The sequence below is a fragment of the Stegastes partitus genome, unplaced genomic scaffold (assembly GCF_000690725.1).
Source record: "Stegastes partitus isolate 25-593 unplaced genomic scaffold, Stegastes_partitus-1.0.2 Scaffold21, whole genome shotgun sequence".
NCBI classification, from domain to species: Eukaryota; Metazoa; Chordata; class Actinopteri; family Pomacentridae; genus Stegastes; species Stegastes partitus.
The window spans coordinates 152,405-175,684 of NW_007577752.1; the positions used below are offsets into that span (position 1 = coordinate 152,405).

The window sequence follows — 23,280 nt, forward strand, 5'->3', positions numbered from 1 at the left end:
CTGTCCAGACTGCTGATAAATTAATGCATGACAGCGTGAAGGCAATATTTAGTTTAAAGCTACAGCAAGAAAATCCTACCGAGGGCCAGACATGTCGGGTAACTCTGAACTAAAGAGAGACTACTGCACAGCAGGATATAGACACATGATCACTACTCTTTTTGTATTTACACATTTTTACGTTTCCTCTGGGTTCTGGATTGGCTTTTGATGTCGTTATTTTTTCACTGCATTGTTATCCATTATCGATACACCACTTAGGACAGGTCACCAGTCTATCACAGGGCCACACTTAGACACAGACAAACAAGCACACTCACATTCACACCTACAGACATTTTAGAATCACTCAATTAACCATTAATCAATTAACCTCAACATGTTTTTGGACCGTGTGGGAGGAAGCCGGAGAATCCGGAGAGAACTCACGCTGCACGGGGAGAACATGCAAACTCCACTGAGCCACCTTGCAGCCCTGCATTGTTATTATATTGTATATTTATTTTCAAAAGCTTTATAACATATACTTTGCGACCAACTATCTGTGCTTGTATTTCCTGTATTTCCTGTTTTGGTGGTCTCAAATTGTATTGATGCATCGCGACAGTTCAGTGTTTAAGAGTGTGTAACATATGGTCACCTACCCCAGGACTTTGGCACAGTCGTCGTAGTATTTCATTGAGTTCTTGACAAAGCTGAAGCCGTTAACATCACAGACAAAGGAATGGCCGTTGGCTCTGAGCAGGTCGAATCCACATACTGTTTGCTAAAAATCACACAAAAAAGGGCTTAAAGTAAAGGAGAAAACACAGAACTTCGAAGGTAAAGGATGAGAACAACAGAACAGACTAAATGTAGATGGCGTCTGGAATGATGATTTGTGGAGCGCAGTCATAGTAGATTGAGTGAACATTTGGCAAAAAGCACATCAACATTAAAGCAGAAACCACAAACCAAAACTCAAGCCATTTTAACGACTGAGACGCAACTTTTTTTCCTTTAACTTTTAATGAATTCTTTTAATTTTACATTTGGCTCATAATAAAGTCAAACAACTTGCCTTTGGGAAAAATGTATAACACACATAATCACAATACTAAAAGCTGTACTTACAATAAAAAGGACTCATGAATAAAAGATTTTCTTGTGCCTTGTGCTGTAGTTCTATTTATTTATTTGTTGGGAGTTCAGTGTGCTTTTTTAAATTATTATTATTATTATTATTCACTGAGTCATCCTTAATGAGCTAAAGGTGTTAATGGAGTCAGCACCAGCAGTCCTCCCTGTTTGTTCACTGTTTTGTTGTTTACTACACTGTACTATGTTGCTCAGAACAGTGATGTGAATAATTATCACGGCAATAGGTTTTAGGACAAAAAGCCTTTCAGCGGCTCCCATTCAACAACAACCTTTGCATAATATTATTTATTTATTTTGGAGGCTCCACAAACACAGCCTGCAATAGCAAAAAAAAAAGAAAGAAAAAAAATCACAAAAAGTCCCTGAATTTCTGTCACGTTTGTTGGTCAAAGCTGTGTCCCTAATGGTTTAAGGCTGCACCATGGAGCGCAGTTTCCTAAAGGAACAGAACATCACAGAGTAGTTCAAGGACTGTAGGAAAGTTCAAAATGGGACGATTCTCTCTGTTTTTATAGTGTCTGGCTCTGATAACGGAGCAATATTATCAATATTTTAAAAAAAAAAGACAACATGCCTTTCACTGCCAGCCAGTTCAAAAGATACCTAGCACAGTTTCTGACCACTAACGGCAGATGCAGCAGTGAACACAGACAAGAAAAAGCACCAAAAGTCAATAAATAATGCAGTCCTTAAAAGAATGCAGTGTTTTTCACCATCTTTAACATAGGTCTTTTCCTTGTTTTTAAGTGATTCTGCTTTTCCTTCAAACATGGTGACTCTTGTGATTCCATTTTACCTTAAAGGCCAGGCAGACCTTGCGGGCCACCAGTTTCTCCATAGCAGTCAGCATGACGGGGTAACGGATCTCCTTCCCCTCACTGTCCCTCTCTACCTTCCCATCCAGCGCTGGAGACTTCCTGGCCTCAGCATGGGCATAGTCAGGGCCCACTGTGTAAACCTGGGACACACACAGGCCAAAGAAAACAGAAAACGTCTCAGAGCAGATGATACTGAATGTCAATATGTTACTCACCGGATTTACCAGAATGAGCCACTACAGTCAAAACCAGCTCAACAAGGTATAAACTTCTACCAAAAACAGCCGATCTAAGATTCACAGTACCTTCACATCAGTACCATCTGTTGGCATGAACTCCTCGTAGATGTAGGATCCAGTCTTTCGTACGCTGCTTTCTGGGGAGTACACACTGCTACGACTCCCTATCTACAAAAAAAGAGACAGAGGAAGAATGACAAAGAAAGGCATTATGAAGGTATTTAGGTTATATGACATCATTACCCAACCTTTACAATGGGTATGCAGTTTTGATTGGTCCATTACCCAAAAGCTAAGCCTGCTGCAGTTACACACACAGCTTGTCATTAAAATAAAGAAGTGAAACACATTACACCATCATATTATTCATTGACAATAGGGACAGTAAATCTTCAATATCCATCCATCTATTTATCATCCATCCACCGCTTAATCCTCATTAGGGTTGCGGGGGGCTGAAGCATATCCCAGCCGTCTTACGGTGAAGAGAGGGGACACCCTGGACAGGTCGCCAGGCTATCACAAGGCCACACTTAGAGACAGACAACCAAGCACACTCACATTCACACCTACGGACAATTGAGAATCACCAATTAACCTCAACATGTTTTTGGACTGTTGGAAGAAGCCGGAGAACCCGGACAGAACCCACGCTGCACGCTGAACATGCAAACTCCACGCAGAAAGATCTCGGTGCTCCCATCGGGACGCAAACCGGCAACCTTCTTGCTGCGAGGCAACAGTGCTAACCAACTGCGCCACTTTGCAGCCCAATCTTCAATGTATTAAGTTAAATAATTATCATAATTATCTATGAATGGCAGAGTTTAGACATCAGTGTGTCTTTCAGAACTCTGAATCTCCGATTTCCCTTTTCCACCAAGAAGAATCAGGTGCTAGTTCATTGCTGGTGCTAGTGCCGGTGCTAAGTTGGTTCAAATCTGGCATCTCCTAAGAACCTGTTTGCTTTTCTATTGGCAAGAAGCCAAGTATGTCACTGCATACATTGTCGTTTCTGGTCCCGCAGTCCTTTTACAGTTTCTTGAGTTTATTGAGGCGTTGGTCGAGGCTCCACTCGTATCCGGCTGCAGGATACTGCAGCTGCTGGATTTTTTCGAACACAGGTTTGGTCCAAGAGGCTCCCTTTAACTTAATTTGGATTTCAGTTGAAGACCACAGTGCCAGGAAGCACTGGGCCTCTTCCTCAGACCACTGCTGCTTGGATTTGGCATATATTTTTACTGATTTAGTTTTTCAAAAATGTAGCTACTCGCTTGGCTGTTGTTTTAAAAATCCCAGTTCTGTGTTTCCACTGGTCTCGGTTGGTCATAACAACCCCATCTCCAGCCCCTGGTGTACGCAGTTCTTAGCTCTGGCCTAGCAAGGAGTTGGTGCTTGCTAAGCACCAGTTTTAAGAACCTGGAGACAGTGCTTACGTGGTGGAAACACAAAGAATTGGTGCTAAGTCAGGCACTGGCTTTGAACTAGCACTGGAACCAGCTCGGTCGAAAAGGAGCATGAATAAGGCTGTTCAACAGTGATGCTTTTCCCTCTTAGCTTGAGAGATAGTTACCTTTCTGAAGAGTCTCTGGCTGCCTCCTCCTGCAGATGTTGGGTAATAGATGTAGACGTTGTGGTCCTCTGCACACACAGGTTTCTCCACAAAGGGTTTTGGGAACACCTCCCCGTTCACCTCAACATGGTCCTCTCCCTCCACCAGGTTACACTCTGCAAGACAGGGAAAGACTTAGGTTCTTAATTCAATTTATCAGAAAGTCTTTAAGACCAATACAATACAAGAACAATGTCAAAAAGCAACAGTGATGCCACAGGCAGGGAAAATTCACACATTTACAAATTACATAAATATGAAGTCACATCTGGGATTTGAACCACTTGACCAGTTGGTTACTGACTGTCTTTAACTGTGAGGAGATTGAAAGCAGTAGTACACAAACAAGCATCCAATTTTGATTTCAGACAGCAAAAAGTTTGGAAAATTCTCCCTAATTTTCTCGATCTTGTGTTGACCAGTGGAAGTAAAAGCATTAGCACATTATTAGGTTACTGATGTCCTGTCCTAATTCTCTAGAGAGATACATCATCTCATAGATTGGTCATGGAATAGAAGTTTATCTCCACAAATACCCTTTTTAACACAAAGTAAAAACTGTTGCTCACCTTCAGGATTGTCAGGGTCTCGGTTTAACACAGCATAACGAGGTAGATCAATGCCCTCTTCTTGTAGGATCCGATACACTTCCCTCCTGGTTGGGAATCAAACACCGTTATAGATAACCTCTGAGAGCAAGACCCATAGTGATTTTACGTAATGCGAGTGGCTGTAGTGTGTGTGTTACCATAGTTGGGCAGTTAAAATAGAATACAGTATATCAGGCATGTGCTAAGAACAATGATGTCAGTTACATTTTGATCACATGACCACTCGCTCGTCTGATTAGGTAGGAAAAAATTTACAAGTGCAAACAAGTTGGTCGCATAAAAGAATTTGGCAATTACAATTTCTGTTTGGCAGGAAAAGACAGTGAACTCAGTGAAGGCGTGTGTTTTACATTTGGAATGTGACAGTCAATAATGCAAATATTTACAAATTATTCCCATCTCACCTGCAAACTGCTGCAAGAATAAGCTTGTTGTGTGGTTTAACTGACGCAAAGACTCTTGTTAGGAACACAGTCAGATCCAAAAAAGGATTACTTACTTTTAATTTTCATGGATTGAATAAGAGGTACTCTGATCATTTTAGGGTGATTTCGATACTTTGGTTTTCACAGAACAGTTTTACCAAAAAACAAAGTCCCCTTACAATGGCTTTCGTTCCTACTGTTGGCCATTAAGACTCATCCTACTGGTTCAGAGATGCAATGAGGGAGAGACTCACCACTTAAAGAATCCTGAATAGAAAATTATTGGAAATTCTGTAACGCCAAAGATGGAGGCTGACATATGTCCTGCCCCACTCTCCAAATTGTCTGCTTTGTAACAGCCGAGCAGGGAAACATCCAGCAAATAATGTTGCTGCACTGATTCATGGACAGTGTCATGATAATGTGTGCATGCATAGAAGAATATCATCTGAGGTTAAAAAAAAGATTTTGAAACCTTTTATGGGGCAAAGTTACCATAGTTTTTAAGACGTTTTTGTCAGATATGACTTGTGGCTCTTATCCCGTTCACTTAAACAAAAGCCTGGTGTTCTTAGCCCTCAAAAAGTGCCTCAGGTTTAGTAAGGTGGCTGAGACTTTCCTATAGGGAAACTGAGATTGAGATCCATGACCCAACATAAATCTTGCAGGAGTGGGAAGTTTTAACTAGTAGGAGCAGGTTGTCAACAAATAAACTGTGGATCACAGGATTTATCGCAACCACAAGGATGGAGTCAAGAAATGACAATAAAAAGAAGATTAAAGCAGATAATTATCATACAAAAATCAAAGCAAGGAAAGCTTGCGTGATTAAATATCCCGGTTGTTACAGACACAGATGGAACATAATTGGACTTTGTTTCGCAAAATATGCAAAGCATTACAATAAAACAGGCACAAATCTGCCACCTGTAGCGCTCCTTCAAAGATAAAGTGCTACTTCCTGCACATCCATCCATCCATTATCTATACACCGCTCAATCCTCACTAGGGTCGCGGGGGGGCCGGAGCCCATCTCAGCCGACTTAGGGCGAAGGCAGGGGACACCCTGGACAGGTCTGCTTCCTGCACATACTAAACAAAATACTACTGAGTAATATATGAAATGTGTACTTAGTGCTCTGGAGCACCAAGTTATAAACTTATTCATTTTGCTACATTAACACCAACAAGTATGAATCTTTTTATCAATACAAGTTATTAAAAGAATGTGTCTTCACTGTGAGACAGTAGAAGACATAAAATCATTACAACTTTATATTGTGCAGGTGTGAATGGTGAGTGCAGGCAGGAGTGAACACACACATTATTGGAACTGGCAGAAAACCTGAATTGAGATTAAGAAAACAGTCCTGCACATGTCCTGTGGCCACTATCTTATTAGGATACATATTTTTTTTCAAAATTAGCTTTAGATTTTTAAACATTCAGCCTTTTCCATGTTTGTCTGTTAAAACTGTACCTGTCCTGAATGAAATACTGCATGTTGAGATCATTGATGAGCAGTGGATTCCTGAGCTTGGCATATTCCACAGCTTTGTCCAGAGGGAAACCTGGAAAATAGAAAGTACATCAGCCCATACAGCATATATTCATCTATCCAAGCTCGACCAGCATTCAAACATAGCTGATGTTATGATGGTGATTTTTGACAGAGAGTGAACCAACTATATTAGCTTCACCATATTCAATAATCATTACAGTTTTGGCTGGTTGTATGTTTTACTCATCTTATTTATTTCAAGAGAAGAAACATCTACTGCAAGGACTCTAAATGCTAAACTTTTCCAGTGTGACTAAAATGTTAATTCACCCAGGGTCAGTCATTTTTAAAAAAAAAAAAAAAAAGGGTCTTAATTTAATGTTTCTTATGGGATGTTACCAGGTTCAAGGATTTTGGTGGCCTACAGTTGTACACTTAATAATCCATGAAGCCGCCCATTTAATGTTGTTGGCTTGCTATAATACTCATGTTCATGGTTTCATATCATCACATATGGGGTAGGCTGTTCATTTCATTTAAATACAGTTAGCAAATTACAGATGTTCTACATTCTCTGTACTGCTTCGCCTGTGAGCACAACACACGTGTCTGTATGAAATATTGGCCTTCTTTCTTTCCAATAATAACAGCATGGGATTCATATATTCCCCTGGCTTTAGCAACACTCCAAACACTACATTAAATTAAAAATAGAGTGGAAAAAACATGTCCCTTGTGACAAACTGATCTGACTCAAACTCATTGAGTCAGAAGGAAAAATCTGGCTTGCGGAGGCCTGAACGCCACAGATCTCTGAAGGGGTTCTGTGGTATCAAGCACCAAGATTCTAGCAGCAGATCCTTTAAGTCCTGGAAGCTGCACGGTGGGATCTCAATGGATCAGACTTATTTTTCCAGCACATACAACAGATATTCGATCAGATTGAGATTTGGGGAATGTGGAGGCCAAGTCACCACCTTGAACTCTTTGTCATAATCCTCAAAACTTTATTGAACAACATTTGCAGTGTGATAGGGAACACTATCCTATTGAAAGAGAATACTGTGTACAAAGGGGTTTATATGGTCTGCGACAATGTCAAAACAGGTGGTCCATATCAGTGCAACATCTACATGAATGACAAGACCCAACATTTTCTAGCAGAACATGGCCCAGAGAAACACACCCTTCACCAGCCTGCTTTCTTCTGATTATGTGCATCCTGCTGCCACCCACATGTCGACAGAGCTATATACGCAGCAAGATGCAATGCACTGCGTGCTCTGACACCCTTCTATAACAGCAGCACTAAGGTTTTCAGCAGTTTGCGAAACGGTAGCTGTTCTGTGGGATCACACCACAGAGACCAGCCTAAAATCTCCATAAACACATCAGTGAGCCTTAGGCCTCCATGAGTCTGTTGCTGGTTGCCAATTGAGCGACTGTCCTTTCTTGGAACACGTTTGGTAGCACTAACCAGCCCACAACATGTGCTCTTTTGGAGATGCTCTGATCCAGTCATCAAGACATCACAGTTTGTCAAAGTCACTCACATCCTTATGCTTGCCCTAGTTCCTGCTTTTACCTGAAGGAACCGACTGCTCACTTGCTGCCTAATATATGTCACCTCTCGACAGGTGCCATGTTTGAACTCTTATTACTTAAATGCATGTGTGTGCCACAAGTATTGATCATTTACACACGTGGACAAAATTGTTGGTACCCCTCGGTTAATGAAAGAAAAACCCACAATGGCCACAGAAATAACTTGAATCTGACAAAAGTACTAATAAAAAAAAATTCAATAAAAATTAACCAATGAAATCAGACATTGCTTTTGAACCATGTTCTAACAGAATTATTTTTAAAAATAAACTCATGAAATAGGCCTGGACAAAAATGACGGTACCCGTAACTTAATATTGTGTTGCACAACCTTTTGAGGCAATCACTGCAATCAAGCGATTTCTGTAACTGTCAATGAGATTTGTGCACCTCTCAGCAGGTATTCTGGCCCACTCCTCATGAGCAGACTGCTCCAGTTGTCTCAGGTTTGAAGGGTGCCTTCTCCAGCCGGCATCTGTTGAACATCTGTTCAACAGGATTCAGATCAGGGCTCATAGAAGGCCACTTCAGAATAGTCCACTGTTTTCCTCTTAGCCATTTTTGGGTGTTTTTAGCTGTGTTTTGGGTCATCATCCTGTTGCAAGACCCATGACCTGTGACTGAGACCAAGCTTTCTGACACTGGGCAACACATTTCTCTCTAGAATACCTTGATAGTCTTGAGATTTCATTGGACCCTGCACAGATTCAAGACACCCTGTGCCAGATGCAGCAAAGCAGCCCCAGAACATAACAGAGCCTCCTCCATGTTTCACAGTAGGGACAGTGTTCTTTTCTTTTTATGTTTCATTTTTGCATCTGTGAGGATGGAGCTGATGTGCCTTGCCAAAAAGTTCTAGTTTTGTCTCGTCTGTCCATAGGACATGTTCAGGGAGGTTGGCTACAGTCCCATGGATGTTAAATTTCTGAATAATATGTGCAACTGTAGTCACAGGAACATCAAGCTGCTTGGAGATGGTCTTATAGCCTTTACCTTTAACATGCTTGTCCATAATTTTCTTTCTAATCTCCTGAGACAACTCTCTCCTTCGCTTCCTCTGCTCCATGTTTAGTGTGGTACACACCATGTCACCAAGCAGCACAGTGACTACTTGTAACCCTATAAATAAGCCAACTGACTGATTACAAGTTTGTAGACACCTGTGATGCTAATTAGAGGACACACCTTGATTGAACATGTCCCTATGGTAACATTATTTTCAGTCTTTTCTAGGGGTACCATCATTTTTGTCCAGGCCTGTTTCATGAGTTTATTTTTTTAAATAATTCTGTTAAACCACAGTTCAAAAGCAATGTCTAATTTTCATTGCTTAATTTTCATAGAATTTTTATTTATTATTACTTTTGTCAGATTCAAGTTATTTCTTTAACCGGTGTGGGTTTTTCTTTCATTAACCGAGGGGTACCAACAATTTTGTCCACATGTGTAAGATACATGGAGAGGTGCATCGATCGTATTTGTCTGGGAATCCTTTTTTAACCACACATGGTAGCCTCAGGACTAAAATTCGTTACAAGCCTTAAAAGGATATTTCCAGTCCCAGAGGTCTCTTTGTTGCCCATTGACACGCTCCCATAAAACGGTGCTGGTTCCTGTCAGCCTGACTCAAACCTGGCATGCGCTCTAAAATACGGTGAAGCTTTTTTTTTTGGTATCTGTATTTCTCACGAGAATATGGAACATTTATTTTTAGAGAACAGATTTATATTCTACTACACAAAGAGACTGGAATTTAATTTTAATCAAACTTCAGATGCCCATTTCAGTATGATGATAAACTGGTTTCTGCAGCAGGGAAGCATCTTTCTCCTTAAACCTAAATTTAATGTTTCTGACAAATTAAATTACAAAATTTCAGAACAGTCATGCTTGTCTTATTTTTTACTGTTGCACTCTTCTGTTACATCAAGGCTATCTGTGGTCACAATCAACCAGGTAATTTGTTCTTGCATAGAAAAATACGATTTAATCACAAGTATGAAAAGTCAACATAAACCTGGAGGGTGACTTACACATGTCCTGCAGGCGAAGTTACTCAAACAACAATCCTCTATAAACCATTAAACACCTGGCCACGTTTCCCATCCACCTTCCCGTCACCACTAACTCTAACAGGACGCTATTAACAACTGTAAACTTTACCTTTGGAGTGGAAGGAGATGAGGCAGTCGCAAAGGGGCCATCTCTCCACAGGTTCCTCTAGGATCACCTCCTCGGGAAATATGACTACATCAATGTAGTCGAACTTACAAAGACGCTCCAAGATCTGAGTCATGGGCTTGGATTTGGATTTCTTCATCATGGCACATATGCCAACCACAATCTGTCGCTCTGACGGCTGGTGGAGGGGAAAGAGAGGAAGAAGGCAGAGAAGATAAAAGACTAAGAGATGAAAGGCATCATTAACAACTGAGAAAATGCCAAAGTGGCTGGACAGTGTAATAATCATCAATAATGTGAATTTTCAGCTGATGACTCTGCTACCTTTAGAGATTAAAAACAAAACAGCACACAAAGAAGCAAAACCGGTTCAAGTTTCATCAACATGCTAAAAGCTCTGCTTTACCAAAAAAGAAAAAAAGAGAGATTTAACAGAGTCCTGATTTTTTTTAAAGAAAAAAGAAAGAACAACGCTCTACTTTGGCTCTGATGCAGAAACCTGTTTATCTGTAGTCTTTCTGTGGTGTCAGACAATGTTCCACCCTCAGTCCTATCTGACTGGTTACATGTGAGGAGTAACAGCATATAAACACCGAATGGACAAATGCTGAAAACTTCTATTTCAATTAATCATAAGGAAAATGAACATGGGAATTTAAACAAAGTTTTGTTTTAGAGTTTGATATCAAGATTTCAGTTTTACTGCAAATGTACGTCAGTTCCACATCAGTCTTCTTGATGCCTAATAATCGGTATCAACCTTGGAAAAATCCGTATTGGCTGGCCTGAAAAGTCCAGTTTTGACTGCTGCTGCTTGAAGTCTGATAATATAGAACTGAGCCTGGCCTGTGTAAGAGGCCCAAAAAGCACCACTGTACAGGAGACCATCCATTATAATTTAGCTAACAATGTGACCTTTCGACAAGCCAAACTTTGAATCACTTTCCCTCCTCTGTTAAGGACCTTTCCTTTTTTTTTTAAGAAACTCAAGTTTTTCCTGGATAATGAGCTCTTCATTTTCTGTGGTCCACTGGCATGACTGTGGACGCTTATCAGACCACTTAGTCAGTAATTACTCCTTTTGAAACCTGAAAGTATCTCCATTGTTGCAGCTGTATTAAAGCCTTTGAAATTCATTAATTTTTGCAAAAAAACTTCACCACTAAGGATCTTTATCACATCCATATGAAATGTAATGATTTACAAGATTATTTCACAAAGTTTTTTTTTTTTTTTTCATTAATAAGATGCTGTTACTAGACTTGCTGTGCTGCTGTCCTGTTAAACAAATGCCAGTTGTTGGGCTGACAGACAGTTTAAGAATCAACTGAACCAGCTGAAGATGAAAAATAAAGACACACAGAACACAGAGACAAACCATAGCTGGTGATCAAACAGCTAACACAGCACCACCTTGAAGTCCTTTTATAGCAACATAAGCACACAACAGCCCAGAGGTCCTACAGTTGTTTATCTACTGCACTGTTCTCCTGCCAATCTTTGTATATTTTTGTCTCTGTTTCTTTTTCCACTATCCAGCCTCAAATAAAACTTTCCTCTTTATATGTGTAGGCTTGTTTACATCCTACTGTCTAAAAATTACAATTACTGTAGGTTCTTATTCTGTTACAAAAATGAATACTCTTTTTTCCAGTGTAAGTGAACAATTACTAGAAAATATGTGCAACTAATATTAATGCTAGTCACAGAATTTACAAGAGTTTTTGTAATAGGTGACTCAACAGTTGGTCATTTCCATATTCTTTGAATTAAAAACAAAAGGTGACACAACAACAAATTACTACGACACACTTATTGTGTAACTGTACACTAGAGAACTTCCCTCTCTGCTGTGTGTACACCTGAATTTACACCTGTTACTTACCGACTCATCTTCATCATCCTCCATTTCCTCTTCTCGAAACATCTCGTTCTTCATGCCTGCTTCCATTTGGCCCACGTCCTGTTCGTCATCTTCACAGCCAACCACAAACAGAGGAACGTCTCTGTGACTCCGCCCCTGTTCTTCCCCTGGTCCTGGTCCGTCGCAGGGCTCGGACATCACAAACCCTGGCGTAACATGGCTGCTTCAGGAGGCCCCTCCCCGCAGGGAGTCAGATAACAGTGATGGCTGCTGAGCAGGAAGAAACCCAGTCGAGCGTGTTACACCGAGGCTGGATGACTGACACCTAAGAGCCTGGTGATAAAGTGAAGGGTCTGTTGGCGTTTCTGAGCTGGCTGATAACGACTTTGACACAGTGCGTGTGTGTACAGAACGTGCTGAGGTAGAAAAAGAGCAGCAGATGTCTGAAGAGGTAGAAAAGAGGGAGTGGACTCCACGTGTGTTGAGGTAGACAATCAGGATCCTGGGTGTACAACTCCCTGTGTCAGGACAGAGGATGTTTGGGAGAAAACATGTTGCTGCCTACGAGCGCTTCTTCACACAGGTCAACATTTGCACACCATTTTTCTTGCCCTAGGAAAAAAAAATGACACGAAAGAAATTAGAGAAACTTGTTGAGCAACCAGTTCAAAAAACAGTTCAAATACACAATAGGGTACAACCTGCCTAACTGCAGGGGCACACGGGTGTGTGAGTGAACTAAATAAACTGACCTGAAAAACCACAGTACTGGTTGGTGCAGTGTTGCTACATCTACCATTTGTGAAATAAATGTCAGGGTTGTAACATGAGCTACACAATAGAGGAGAAACTTCATTGATTCCTGAGGAAACTGGCTTGTTGCAACACTGGAGTCAAAATACATTTTACAGTTCTGGATTTTCATGAGAAAGACTTCCTGTTTCGTTCACTACTGGAATATTTAATTGTTTGATAACTGTAATTTATTTACTGATTATTCAATAGTCCACAGTCAAATGGAATTTACAGATATTTGAGGTATTTGCATTAAGAGATATTCACAACAGTTAAGCCAGAATAATGGACATTACAAGTAGAGGATGAGATAAAATGATACTTCTGCTTTTTAAATGAGCGGTCCTTAAAACAAAATTCACATCCTGCAAAATTTAGGCCTCATTTTTATATAATATCTAAGGATAACATGTCAGAACTACAGATGCACGATACTACATGTTTGCCAATATCCAGTATGCTCAATGTGCTCATATTTTTTATGTCATTTTGACTGATTGCCAATAAGAATATCTTTAGATTTTTTTCATTGAACTGCAGGCAGAAAACTTCAGGTCACTCCTTATTTAAAATTGACTCTATTATAATTTCCATTTAACTATTATGGTACACTGGCAGGGGCAAACTTAAAATACTATGCATTTCAACTGTACAAATACAAATAAGAAAACTTCTTAAACACACAAGCAGAATATGCCAGACTGATTCTTATCTGCCTGTCCATGTTCAATTTGGACTGATGCTGAAATTTCATTTTAAAGCCTTTAAAAACATGCATCCTAATGAGAAGGCTGAAAGAGCTGATTAATTATTTAAAGAAAGACACTGGTAGATGAGAAACATTAGAGCAAACAGATAATAAGGAGAATTTAATACCACATTGATAATGCAGTTATTGAAATCAATGCCAGCTTTATTCTTGTTGTGTACAGTCCTATGAAATGTTGAAATCAGATTCAATTATTGGGCTGTTTGAACTTTTATCTGTCCTTCACATCAAAAAGCGTGGCTTCAACCAGTTTAATCAAGACAGGCCCATGCATTACTTGGATTTCAGTTAGAGTTAGACTCCTCTGGGCAAAACGAGCATCAGGATCATTTCCATCAATGGCCCTTCATTTTCTAGTCAATATCACCCACCAGTAACACACGTTTATTACAGACAACAACATCATTTACTCCACATGAACCTACTGATGACTTATTCATTTCTCAAAGAGTCCATGCTTGCTGTGTGCCATCACCATGACGACTGAACAGTCTAAACTGGAGCCAGACTGCCCCTCTACTGTGTTGTGTATGTACCCTGCATTACTCTGATTTGCATTTCTCTTTTCAGACAGACTCAATTATCAAACTGCCTTGATGCAAGCAGTCATTTTTACCATCATTATTACATCATGACAATTTGGGTTCTATTTCATCCCTGCTGACTGCCAGAGGTGGTGCTTTAAGCACTGAATATTCCCCTTCGCCCATGCGCAGTTCGAGTATGAATACCAACAATGTCACCTGTGACACCTGGATGACCCCGGGGGAGACTATATCTTCCGGTGTCATCAGAGTATCTGCTCCTTTTCATCTTCTGGCGCGCAGATCGCTATCGCTCTGATAGCGTTATCCAAAGCCGCATTACGGAAAGCTCATCTACTTTCCGTCGCTTTGTAGCTCCGTGACTGTGTTGGTCGGGGCGGCGGACTTTTCTCTCCCCCCCTGGCGGTCAGCAGGGATGAAATAGAACTAAAGTTACGAATGTAACTATAGTTCTATGAATCCCGAATGCCCGCCAGAGCACTCTATCACTCAGAATCCCCGTGTTCTCGCGAGAAGATTCTGTAGGAACAGATACTCTGATGACACTGGAAGATATAGTCTCCCCCGGGGTCATCCAGGTGTCACAGGTGACATTGTTGGTATTCATACTCGAACTGCGCATGCGCGAAGGGGAATATTCAGTGCAAAAAAACAATTATGACTTAATGGCTAATCAGTAATCAAAATTATTGCACATTACTTGATTAAAAATGGTCCAAAGTAAATGTGAAAGCAACACATTCAACGGTGGTACAAAAGTCATTCCAAGTCATTCATAGTCTGCTACACAGAACATGCTGCTGCTCCCAACCTGTAGCCTTTCCTGTAGGCTACAGCAAACAGCACCATGAGTGTACACAGTTAAACTACAATACAGATGTTCCTTTTATGAATTTATGTAAATGTTTATTTTGTCCATGGATCTTTGTAAGGAAAAAAAAAACTCACTCTGAGTTGGTTTGCTGTTCTTTCTATAGAGTTTATGGCTGTTTATGGCTTTTCACAGTCCTGCTTCACCTACTAACATAACTATGAAGCTGATTCTGCAATTGTTTTTGAAATTTCCACTTCAGTGTTGCTGTTTTTTTACGCAGAGGCATACAAGGAAATAGGAACAAAAACATCTGCTGTCTGCTGTTTTACTGATTAAGCAGCATTCTGATTATTTTAATTAGCAAACACACCATTAAAACGCAGCTACTGCTTCAAATACATAAGTCAAGAAAAAAAACTGCTGACAAGGCACTAAATGCAAACAAACTGCAAACACAAGAAGTGCAAGTAAAACTCATGAACACAGGGGAAAAAAGGGGGAACTGATATATCTAAAATGTCACAGGGTTACAAGAACTTTTACTTTCTCTTTAGGCTTTTTTTGTGATTCAAAACAAGTCTGGTGGGCGACTACAAAGGCTGAGCAAGCAATGGGTTTCAAATCAACGTCGTGATTAAAAACAATCAGTTAACATAGCAAATCTGCAATTTGCTGTTTTTTTTATAAATTCATGCTGTCCTTCATGTGACACAGTCAGGCCTTTGATGACATCTCAAGTGGTAATATTCCATCACATGTTCCAAATCCGTTACACAGTAAATACTGAACTGAAACCGCAAATCAAATCGCAATACACATCAGAAAAAAAATGCAGATGGATATTTACGCCAAATCGTTCAGCCCTTGTGACTGTGCATTGCAGTATGCATAATCAGTCTGTCTACTCTGTATTTGATAGAACTATATTCAATTACCTGTTATCTTTTTTTAAATTGATGAACAGAACATTTGTATATACTTTATACGTAAATTACATCTTAATTAACAAAACTGGTAGACAAAAAAAGGACTTGTTATTTTTTGTTCTTATTTCTTATGATTTGGGTTCTGGTAATATTCCTTCAGTGCTAAAAATCTCCCTGGGGATGCCAAAAATGAATCTTTGCTTGATGTACATTGGCGTCAGAATGACTGTCTACTAAGAAAACTCTCAGCGTTCGAAGAAGGTTTCTGCAAGAGTCCTTGTTATAAAACAAAAATTGTCCTGCGCAAGCACAACAACTGTCGAAATTATTTTTCAAACGTAGAAGCAACACACAACTGAACACTTAGCTGCAAAATCATATACAAACACACTCGAGCAACAGAAGTTGGGCAGTTTCTTCTTTAGGATATCATTCTAGAAATCCACGATTTGTTTACCTGTGAACAATGGTCAAGATTAAAACATGTGCAGGTATGACGGGTGTGTGTGGTCACTGCTCATCTGTTATGTGATCCGACACTGCACAACAACGAAACAAAGCTGCTGTGTCATTCACCCGTAACTGAGCCAAAGCCCCTGAGCAATGTGTGATATGAAGCCAAGCGAGAAGAAACTGACTGATGAATGCAACACTCCACATGGCCAAATCCAGCTCATGTGTCTCATCAGTATAAACACTACCACCATGACCCCTCCACCGATGCCAAACAGCTGACTCGAGGGGAAAAGCCTCCAGAAACAGACGGGCGGATCATATCACCTATCAGCGAAGGCCCACGAGCCAACTGTGCACTCCACGCAGTCTTTAAATGGCTGCTGGACCTTATTTTAAGTCACTTCCACTCACATACAGTGAAGATTACTTTACTGCTACTATGAAGAAACATTCTGGCTGCTAAAGAGACACGGTCTTTCTGTGTCCTGGACTTTCTGCCAGGACATACCTCTGCTGAATCTCGGCCCAGATTCAGCCTAACCTTGGTACCCAGAAATAACTGTCCTCTTCTGCAAGAGAGGAACTGAGGGGTGGAGCCACGGCATGGGGATGGGTGCCAGGGGCCAGCTACACCACCCAAAGACAACTCATCATTACTATCCTCCCAGGCGATGACAAGCTGCACTAAACTCAGTGGAAGCCCTTCTTGCTGGCCCGGGGTCGAAGAACACTAACGGAGATAAACTCGTAAATAAATACCTATAGCCGCTGTGGCTAGGCACCACTGAGCCCCAGTATATTCAGCTATGCCAAGGACATGACCTTTAGCATGCTGCTAGTGCTGGCAAGATAAAGAGCCACTATATCACAAGAAAGAGGCAGCATGACAGGCAGAAACACATGCATGCAAACCCTTCACACCAGCTGCTTCTAACCGTACAAATCTTAATTAACATCCGCCGACTAGATCAGATTATTCTGCTAATTAAAATAACTACAAGTAGGGAGCATTAAGTGAGAAGAGTCGGTGTATTGATTTCATTCATTAATGGCTCAACACCATTGCTATTATAATATTTCCAGGTATACTGTACACTGAAACAACATTTCCCAAGAAAATGATTTCACGTAACACCTGATTTGCATCTCAGAGGTATCCATGACACAAAAACAAGTTGCACCACAGCTCGCCACCCATACATGATACAACGCTCTGACAAAATCCAACTTGTCTTGGTGATTCTTTGAGTTTTTTTACGGTTTCCAAGATGAAAAAAAAAAACCAAAAAAAAAAACACAACAACAAAAAACACTGAAAATCAACAGAGCCATTTCCAAAGAAGAAAATGTTGAAAAACCTGTGTATTATTTATTTTATTCCCACCTTTGTTAACAGATATAATCTGTTACGTCTGACTAACAGTTATATTATGCTTCTCTATTATACTACTATTTGTTTCCGTGTGCAGAGTTAAAGGTTGATACAATCATCATACTTCAGAAATTCTTGAGCATATGAATAACTTGCCTGTGAGGGTTTTTATCAAAGAGTCGACTGCTATGGTATTCACAGGGCCAACAATGATATTAACCAATATCTAATCAATATTTGGTAACACTATACATCATTTGAAGTAAAAGTCAACATGCTGGTGTCAGAATGTAGAATTACACAAAAGCCATTACAAAACGTTGCTAAAATGCCTTTCTTTCTTTATGTTTCACATATGTTTAATCAAAAGAGCCTTAAACATTTATCCTTCGGTGTTGATTGGCTGTTACTCCCGATGTGTAACCAATCAGATAATAATGTGGGCGGGACATTGATCAAGTCCACAGATTGACTCCAGACAGAGAGAGGCAGCTGCATCACAGCCAAAGTAGTGCATCTTTACATTATGATGTTTTCTTAGGAATCAATCAAGCAAAATAACAAAACCAATAATCAGAAAAATGCAGAATATTGGATCTTATAATCCAATAAAACTACATGTTGATTTTCTGAATGAAACAGTATAACTCTGTTATACCTACACTAATGCCACATATGTTCTTATATGACTTATTCACTTTAAATGAAGACAAAACAAAAGCAGCAGAGAGAGAAACCAGACAAAAATCAGCAAACAAACAAGCGCTACAGTCTACCGTCTGCCAGTTATATTGTTCCCCTCGATCACCTATGAATAAATTAGGGGGGCTGATTAAAAACATCCCCAGCTGTAACCTGTTGGTCCTCTTCCAAGGATGAGTCAGCTCAGTCATCCCAGCCAGACTGGAGATCAACAACACAACTCCAATAAAAGGCTTTTAACCTTTGAGACTGTCTGCCACAGTTAACCTGTGTCACAGTAATAATGGAGAGGAGCTGCTCATTAGCTCGTATTCACTATCACTGCCGCCCCGATAAGATACCAAACGAAAAACATGGAGACATAATGTGCAACAGTTTATCTGCCAGCTAAGGACTAATATATTTTGTGCATGGACAGAATAATTGTTGGCCACTGCTGAATGAGAAAAAAAAAGGTTGTGAATGACGTCAACTGCCAGTAAAGGAAAGTTTAACTGAAAGCCCAGCGTCACTACTTTTCTATGAAGGAAAGGACGGCCAAGTCAGGAGTGTTGTCTTAAGAGCGTTAATGACTAAATCATTAACAAAGCTGTGAATTATTATGTGCAATAAAACCTGCTGCTCAGCTGCAGGTGACCATCAGACCTGAAAATATCACCGCTGAGGGACAGATTACACGCTGGTGATGTTATCAAGACACAGCTACCAGAAGAACAGCAGTCTCTACAAGCACATAAATCCATTATGCACCGAACACTTTAGAAATTAGGTTTGCTTGCAACTACAAACTGCTGTCATTACTGAAAACAGAGCTCATAAAAGGCTGGCTGGTGTACCACAGGCCCTGCAAAACAGGCCTATTATTTCTCACTGATCAACCAAAACATTTCTCACTGCTGGAGACGAGACCTCTGTAGGGTTTATTAGATGATTTATGGAAGGCGGAAAGATACAAGACTTTCTTTTCCCACTCCTAACCTTCTGATTAATAACTTTGGTCGAGTACACAGCTTTCAAAGTTACAATAAAATTAAACTTTATGAGCCCTCTGGAGAACCTGAGCAACAGCAGTAAATACAAAGCAACACAATAGAGGACAAACAAGATGAGTTGGGGAAAAAAAACAGGATACAGCAGATGGGACCTATATTGAAGTGGGGAACAACGGTGACAGTTTCCACAAACGATAATAAGCACAGTTAATAAATAATAACAGATCTACAAAAGGGGAACTGAATGGGTTTATTGATTATACTCCACTACATTTATTAGGCTGATGCAGTAATTTTTTTTTGTCTGTTAATTTCATTTAAAAAATCAGACTGGAGTTTAGATGCACTCTTTAAGAAAAAAAAAAAACAAAACTCAGTCACAACTTTTTTCAGCTTTCCTCAACTTTGCAGTATTGAGACCACATTGTAGTTTTTGTTCTGGCTTTTCGCTAAACTCTTAAAAAGTAGTCTTCTTTGCTTAAAACTGTTTCTCAGCAAAGTGACTACTGGGGCTTTTCTACCACTCTATGTGATATTTTGTTATGTTTGATATTGTTGTTGCATTATTTTTATTGTTCTCTGGTTAAAACAAAATAAAAAAACTAGCTTAAATCAGACAGCAATGAGTGTCCATGTCTTATTAACCCTATTCAGGACTTTCATGCTGCCATATGTAGCAGGTCTTTCGGGGTCCATCAGACCCCAAGAAAGAATATGTGCAAAATATTTGTTGGTATGTTAAATGAATTTTCTGATAAGTTGATGTATTTTTTTGTTCCAAATGCATGACAATGTCCCTCTTTCATATATATATTTTTTTTTAAAATCTTCAAAAAAAAAAAAAACAAGCAAAAAAAAACAATACCTGCCACCTAAACTGAACCCAAAGTCCCGAATATAGTTAATGCATGTCCTTAGTTTGGTCAGAAGTCCAAAGAGTATCCGAGGCACTGATTTTAAATTGAGAAATTCTTTATTAACACACGATTTTTTTTTCACATCGACAGTAAGGCTAAATAATATGCAAAAAAAAAAAACATTTATAAACTGGGAAATGGTTACAGCTGAAATGCCTCGTCACTATAAGGAGTTATTTTACAAAACGATTAATCATTTCAAATATGTTTCCAAGCAAACCATGATGCCAAACTATTTCTCAGCTGTGTGGATTTCCTGCTTTTGATTGTTTAGCAGATTAAGAAATAAAAACAAATAATTTCCATCCCTGAACTGTGGTTTCAGTTTTCATTGGACATAATCAGCTCCTACACACACACACACACACACACACACACACACACACACACAGAGTCAGTCAACCCTCTTAGCCAGTTTGCAGTAGAACCCAAAAGACACACGACTTTTGGGGACAAAGCTGATATCGATTTCTAAAGAGTCAAAAATTCACATTAGAAATCAGTATATTGCCAGATTTTAGCTATAAATATACTTATACGTGTTAGAGGAATATTGACAAGGGAAAATGATGGGGTCCTTGTTAGTAAGTTTCCAGCATTGTATTTGTTACTATGAAGACACTGTTTTACTCCACTTCCATCCACACTCTGCTACATGTGCTGCAGACAGTAAACAATGCAGCCGCTCTGCTGGACAAACTGTATGATGACACCGGTTCTGGATTACCTCAAGCATCATGCTTGGTTCAAAAAGTTTTATATGAGTACACCAATATATCTGAGACAGGCCGATACTGGGCGGCCGATATATCGATCAAGCTCTACTTTCTGATCATTAACTTCACATTCAAAAAGAGGCCAAATCAGCTGTAATACTTTGGGTTTCCTACATTATCAAGCTGCTCTCTCTCAGTCGGTAATACTCTACATCTGGACCAAATACTACAGGTGTCCAGCGGCCCGTTTCAAACCACAACTAGCGCCTCACATCGCTACTCAACACAATGAATGAACCAGCCGGAGGTTTGGTAGAAAGATGTTGCTCCTGCGGGACAAAAAGATGAATTATGATCAGCGCGTCGGTCTGCTCACCACACAGCTCCGCGGACATTCACGCTGCTCTTAAAACACGTCCAACAGCTCGCCTGCTTGTGTTCATATCGACCCAGCCGCTAACTGCAACTTTCTTCGACCACAGGACTCAAAGCTCCGCCGACAGGAGAAAACACAAAGAAGCAGAAGCAGCGAGGCGGACTTACTGGCGGAAGACAGCGGGGAGTCCGAGCTGCTCTCTTCCTTGTTTCCACTGAGCTCAGGGGAAGCGGCCGCTGCCTCTCTTTCCTTAAACTCACAGCAAAGTTGTGAGTTACACGTTAAAGTTCATGTCCGGTCAGCGCTGCTGTGTTTGGCTTCCTTCCCTTTCTTTCTTTTTTTTTTTTTTCATAACGTTTTTTTTTTTCTTTTTTTTTTACATAAAGTTTTATTATGAAAGTTGCGTCATCACTGCCATCTAGCGGCCACAGCGGCACATTGCAGCAGATCCACAGTCGTCCTCAAATTGACAAAAGTAATAATACATTTAAAAAAAAGAAAAGAAAATCATGACATCGTTTTTGAATTGTGGTTCAACAGAAAGTCTCTCTGTGTGGCCCTGTGATGGATTGGCAACCTGGATGGATAAATATAAAAACAAATAAAAAATAATATTTAACATCTGTCCCAAGACAGTCGTCTGAAGAATTACAAAAACTACTTTAATAGAGTCCATTTAGTAAAAGACCTTAAACTGGAACTCAGACTGCAGCTCACGAAGATTCGTTGAGTGTAAATGTGTTCTACATTCTTATGTTATATCTGTTTAAATGTTATTTATGATGTCAACAAAACCACACTGTGAGTGTATTAATCCTAATGCTCCCATTTTACAGCACAATTGATTTCTCCACTGCGTTTGTCTAAAAAAAAAAAAAAGATCCTTTATGAACTTGTTAAGCTTTGCTGAAATTAAATTGTCTTTATTTTTCTTCTGTGTCACATAAAACAGCCGAAGGTTTTCCTGCTAGTTTGTTCTATCTAGTTTGTTCATATTCAAAATGCAGCCTGAAGTGTGTTTTACAGATGTAGAGGTACTGAGGAGATGGATCATGATTAAATGGAAACGTATCACTCAAAAACTGTCTGATCCTGATGGTTTATTAACAGCTGACTATTGTTTTCTTAGGTAAAATACAAAGACTCCCACACATTAAGGCCAATAAAGTCGAACACCAAGAGAGCATCAACTAACAGTGCGTTGTGGATAAAAGTGCAACTTTTTTTTTTTTAAATTTCAAATTATTTTACAATTTAAGGATATATCACAGACACCCTTTTTATTTCATGAGGTGAATTTATTCATCCCGCCCTGCTGCCTCAGGAACCACACACAGTCAGCTGAGGTACGAAACAAGCCTCACATAGACTCCCATAATCCCACAGTTCCCTTTGCTTCCCATTGAGCCGTTACCACCATCAAACCGGCTCTGGTCGCTGCCAGACAGCCTGGTGTGGCTGATGTGAGTCTGGCAACCTGTCAAGAAAATGTGGAGCGTCTCTCTGCCCCATCATGCAGCAGGACAAGAGAAGCCAGTCTGTACTGCGGCATAAGGAAGTAGTGTTCGTTAAAAACCAGTAACCACCTCTCCCTCCTTCTCTCATCTTCCCTCTCTCACCACCTATCCAACACCCCAAAATGTCTTTTTTTAAACACTTGAAATTATGTAATGCATTTTAAAAAAAACATCTAAATGCTCTCTGTCTGTACTGACTCAGTGGGTTCACTATCACTGATGGTCGTCTTGGATTTTAAAAGCCTGCAGACAAATGAGTCCTTGTCCACTTCAAGTCACCTTCAGCTTGCAGGGAGACAGAAGCAGATAGGAAACAGGCTGGTTTAGTAAGTGCAGCTCTAAAACGTTATAAAATTGTCAGCAGTCAGATTACTGTTGGCACCTACA

General features: G+C 40.0%; 1 protein-coding gene across 3 annotated transcripts in view; it reads right to left on the reverse strand.

Moving 5' to 3' along the window:
• Positions 1–21,629, reverse strand: part of ppip5k1b (diphosphoinositol pentakisphosphate kinase 1b) — a 67,048-nt gene extending 45,419 nt beyond the window's left edge. For 2 of the 3 annotated variants that reach the window (XM_008293904.1, XM_008293897.1), the window contains exons 1-9: positions 21,544–21,629; positions 12,018–12,608; positions 10,115–10,310; positions 6,326–6,416; positions 4,379–4,464; positions 3,771–3,925; positions 2,264–2,365; positions 1,937–2,098; positions 645–766 (exon numbers count right to left, since the gene is read on the reverse strand). In XM_008293904.1, coding sequence (XP_008292126.1) covers positions 645–766; positions 1,937–2,098; positions 2,264–2,365; positions 3,771–3,925; positions 4,379–4,464; positions 6,326–6,416; positions 10,115–10,310; positions 12,018–12,194 — 1,091 coding nt within the window. In that variant the 5' untranslated portion in view covers positions 12,195–12,608; positions 21,544–21,629. Of the gene's footprint in view, positions 1–644; positions 767–1,936; positions 2,099–2,263; positions 2,366–3,770; positions 3,926–4,378; positions 4,465–6,325; positions 6,417–10,114; positions 10,311–12,017; positions 12,609–21,376; positions 21,465–21,543 lie in introns of those variants that run through there. The other variant, XM_008293888.1, reaches the window with a different exon arrangement.
• Positions 21,630–23,280: the final 1,651 nt, after the last annotated feature.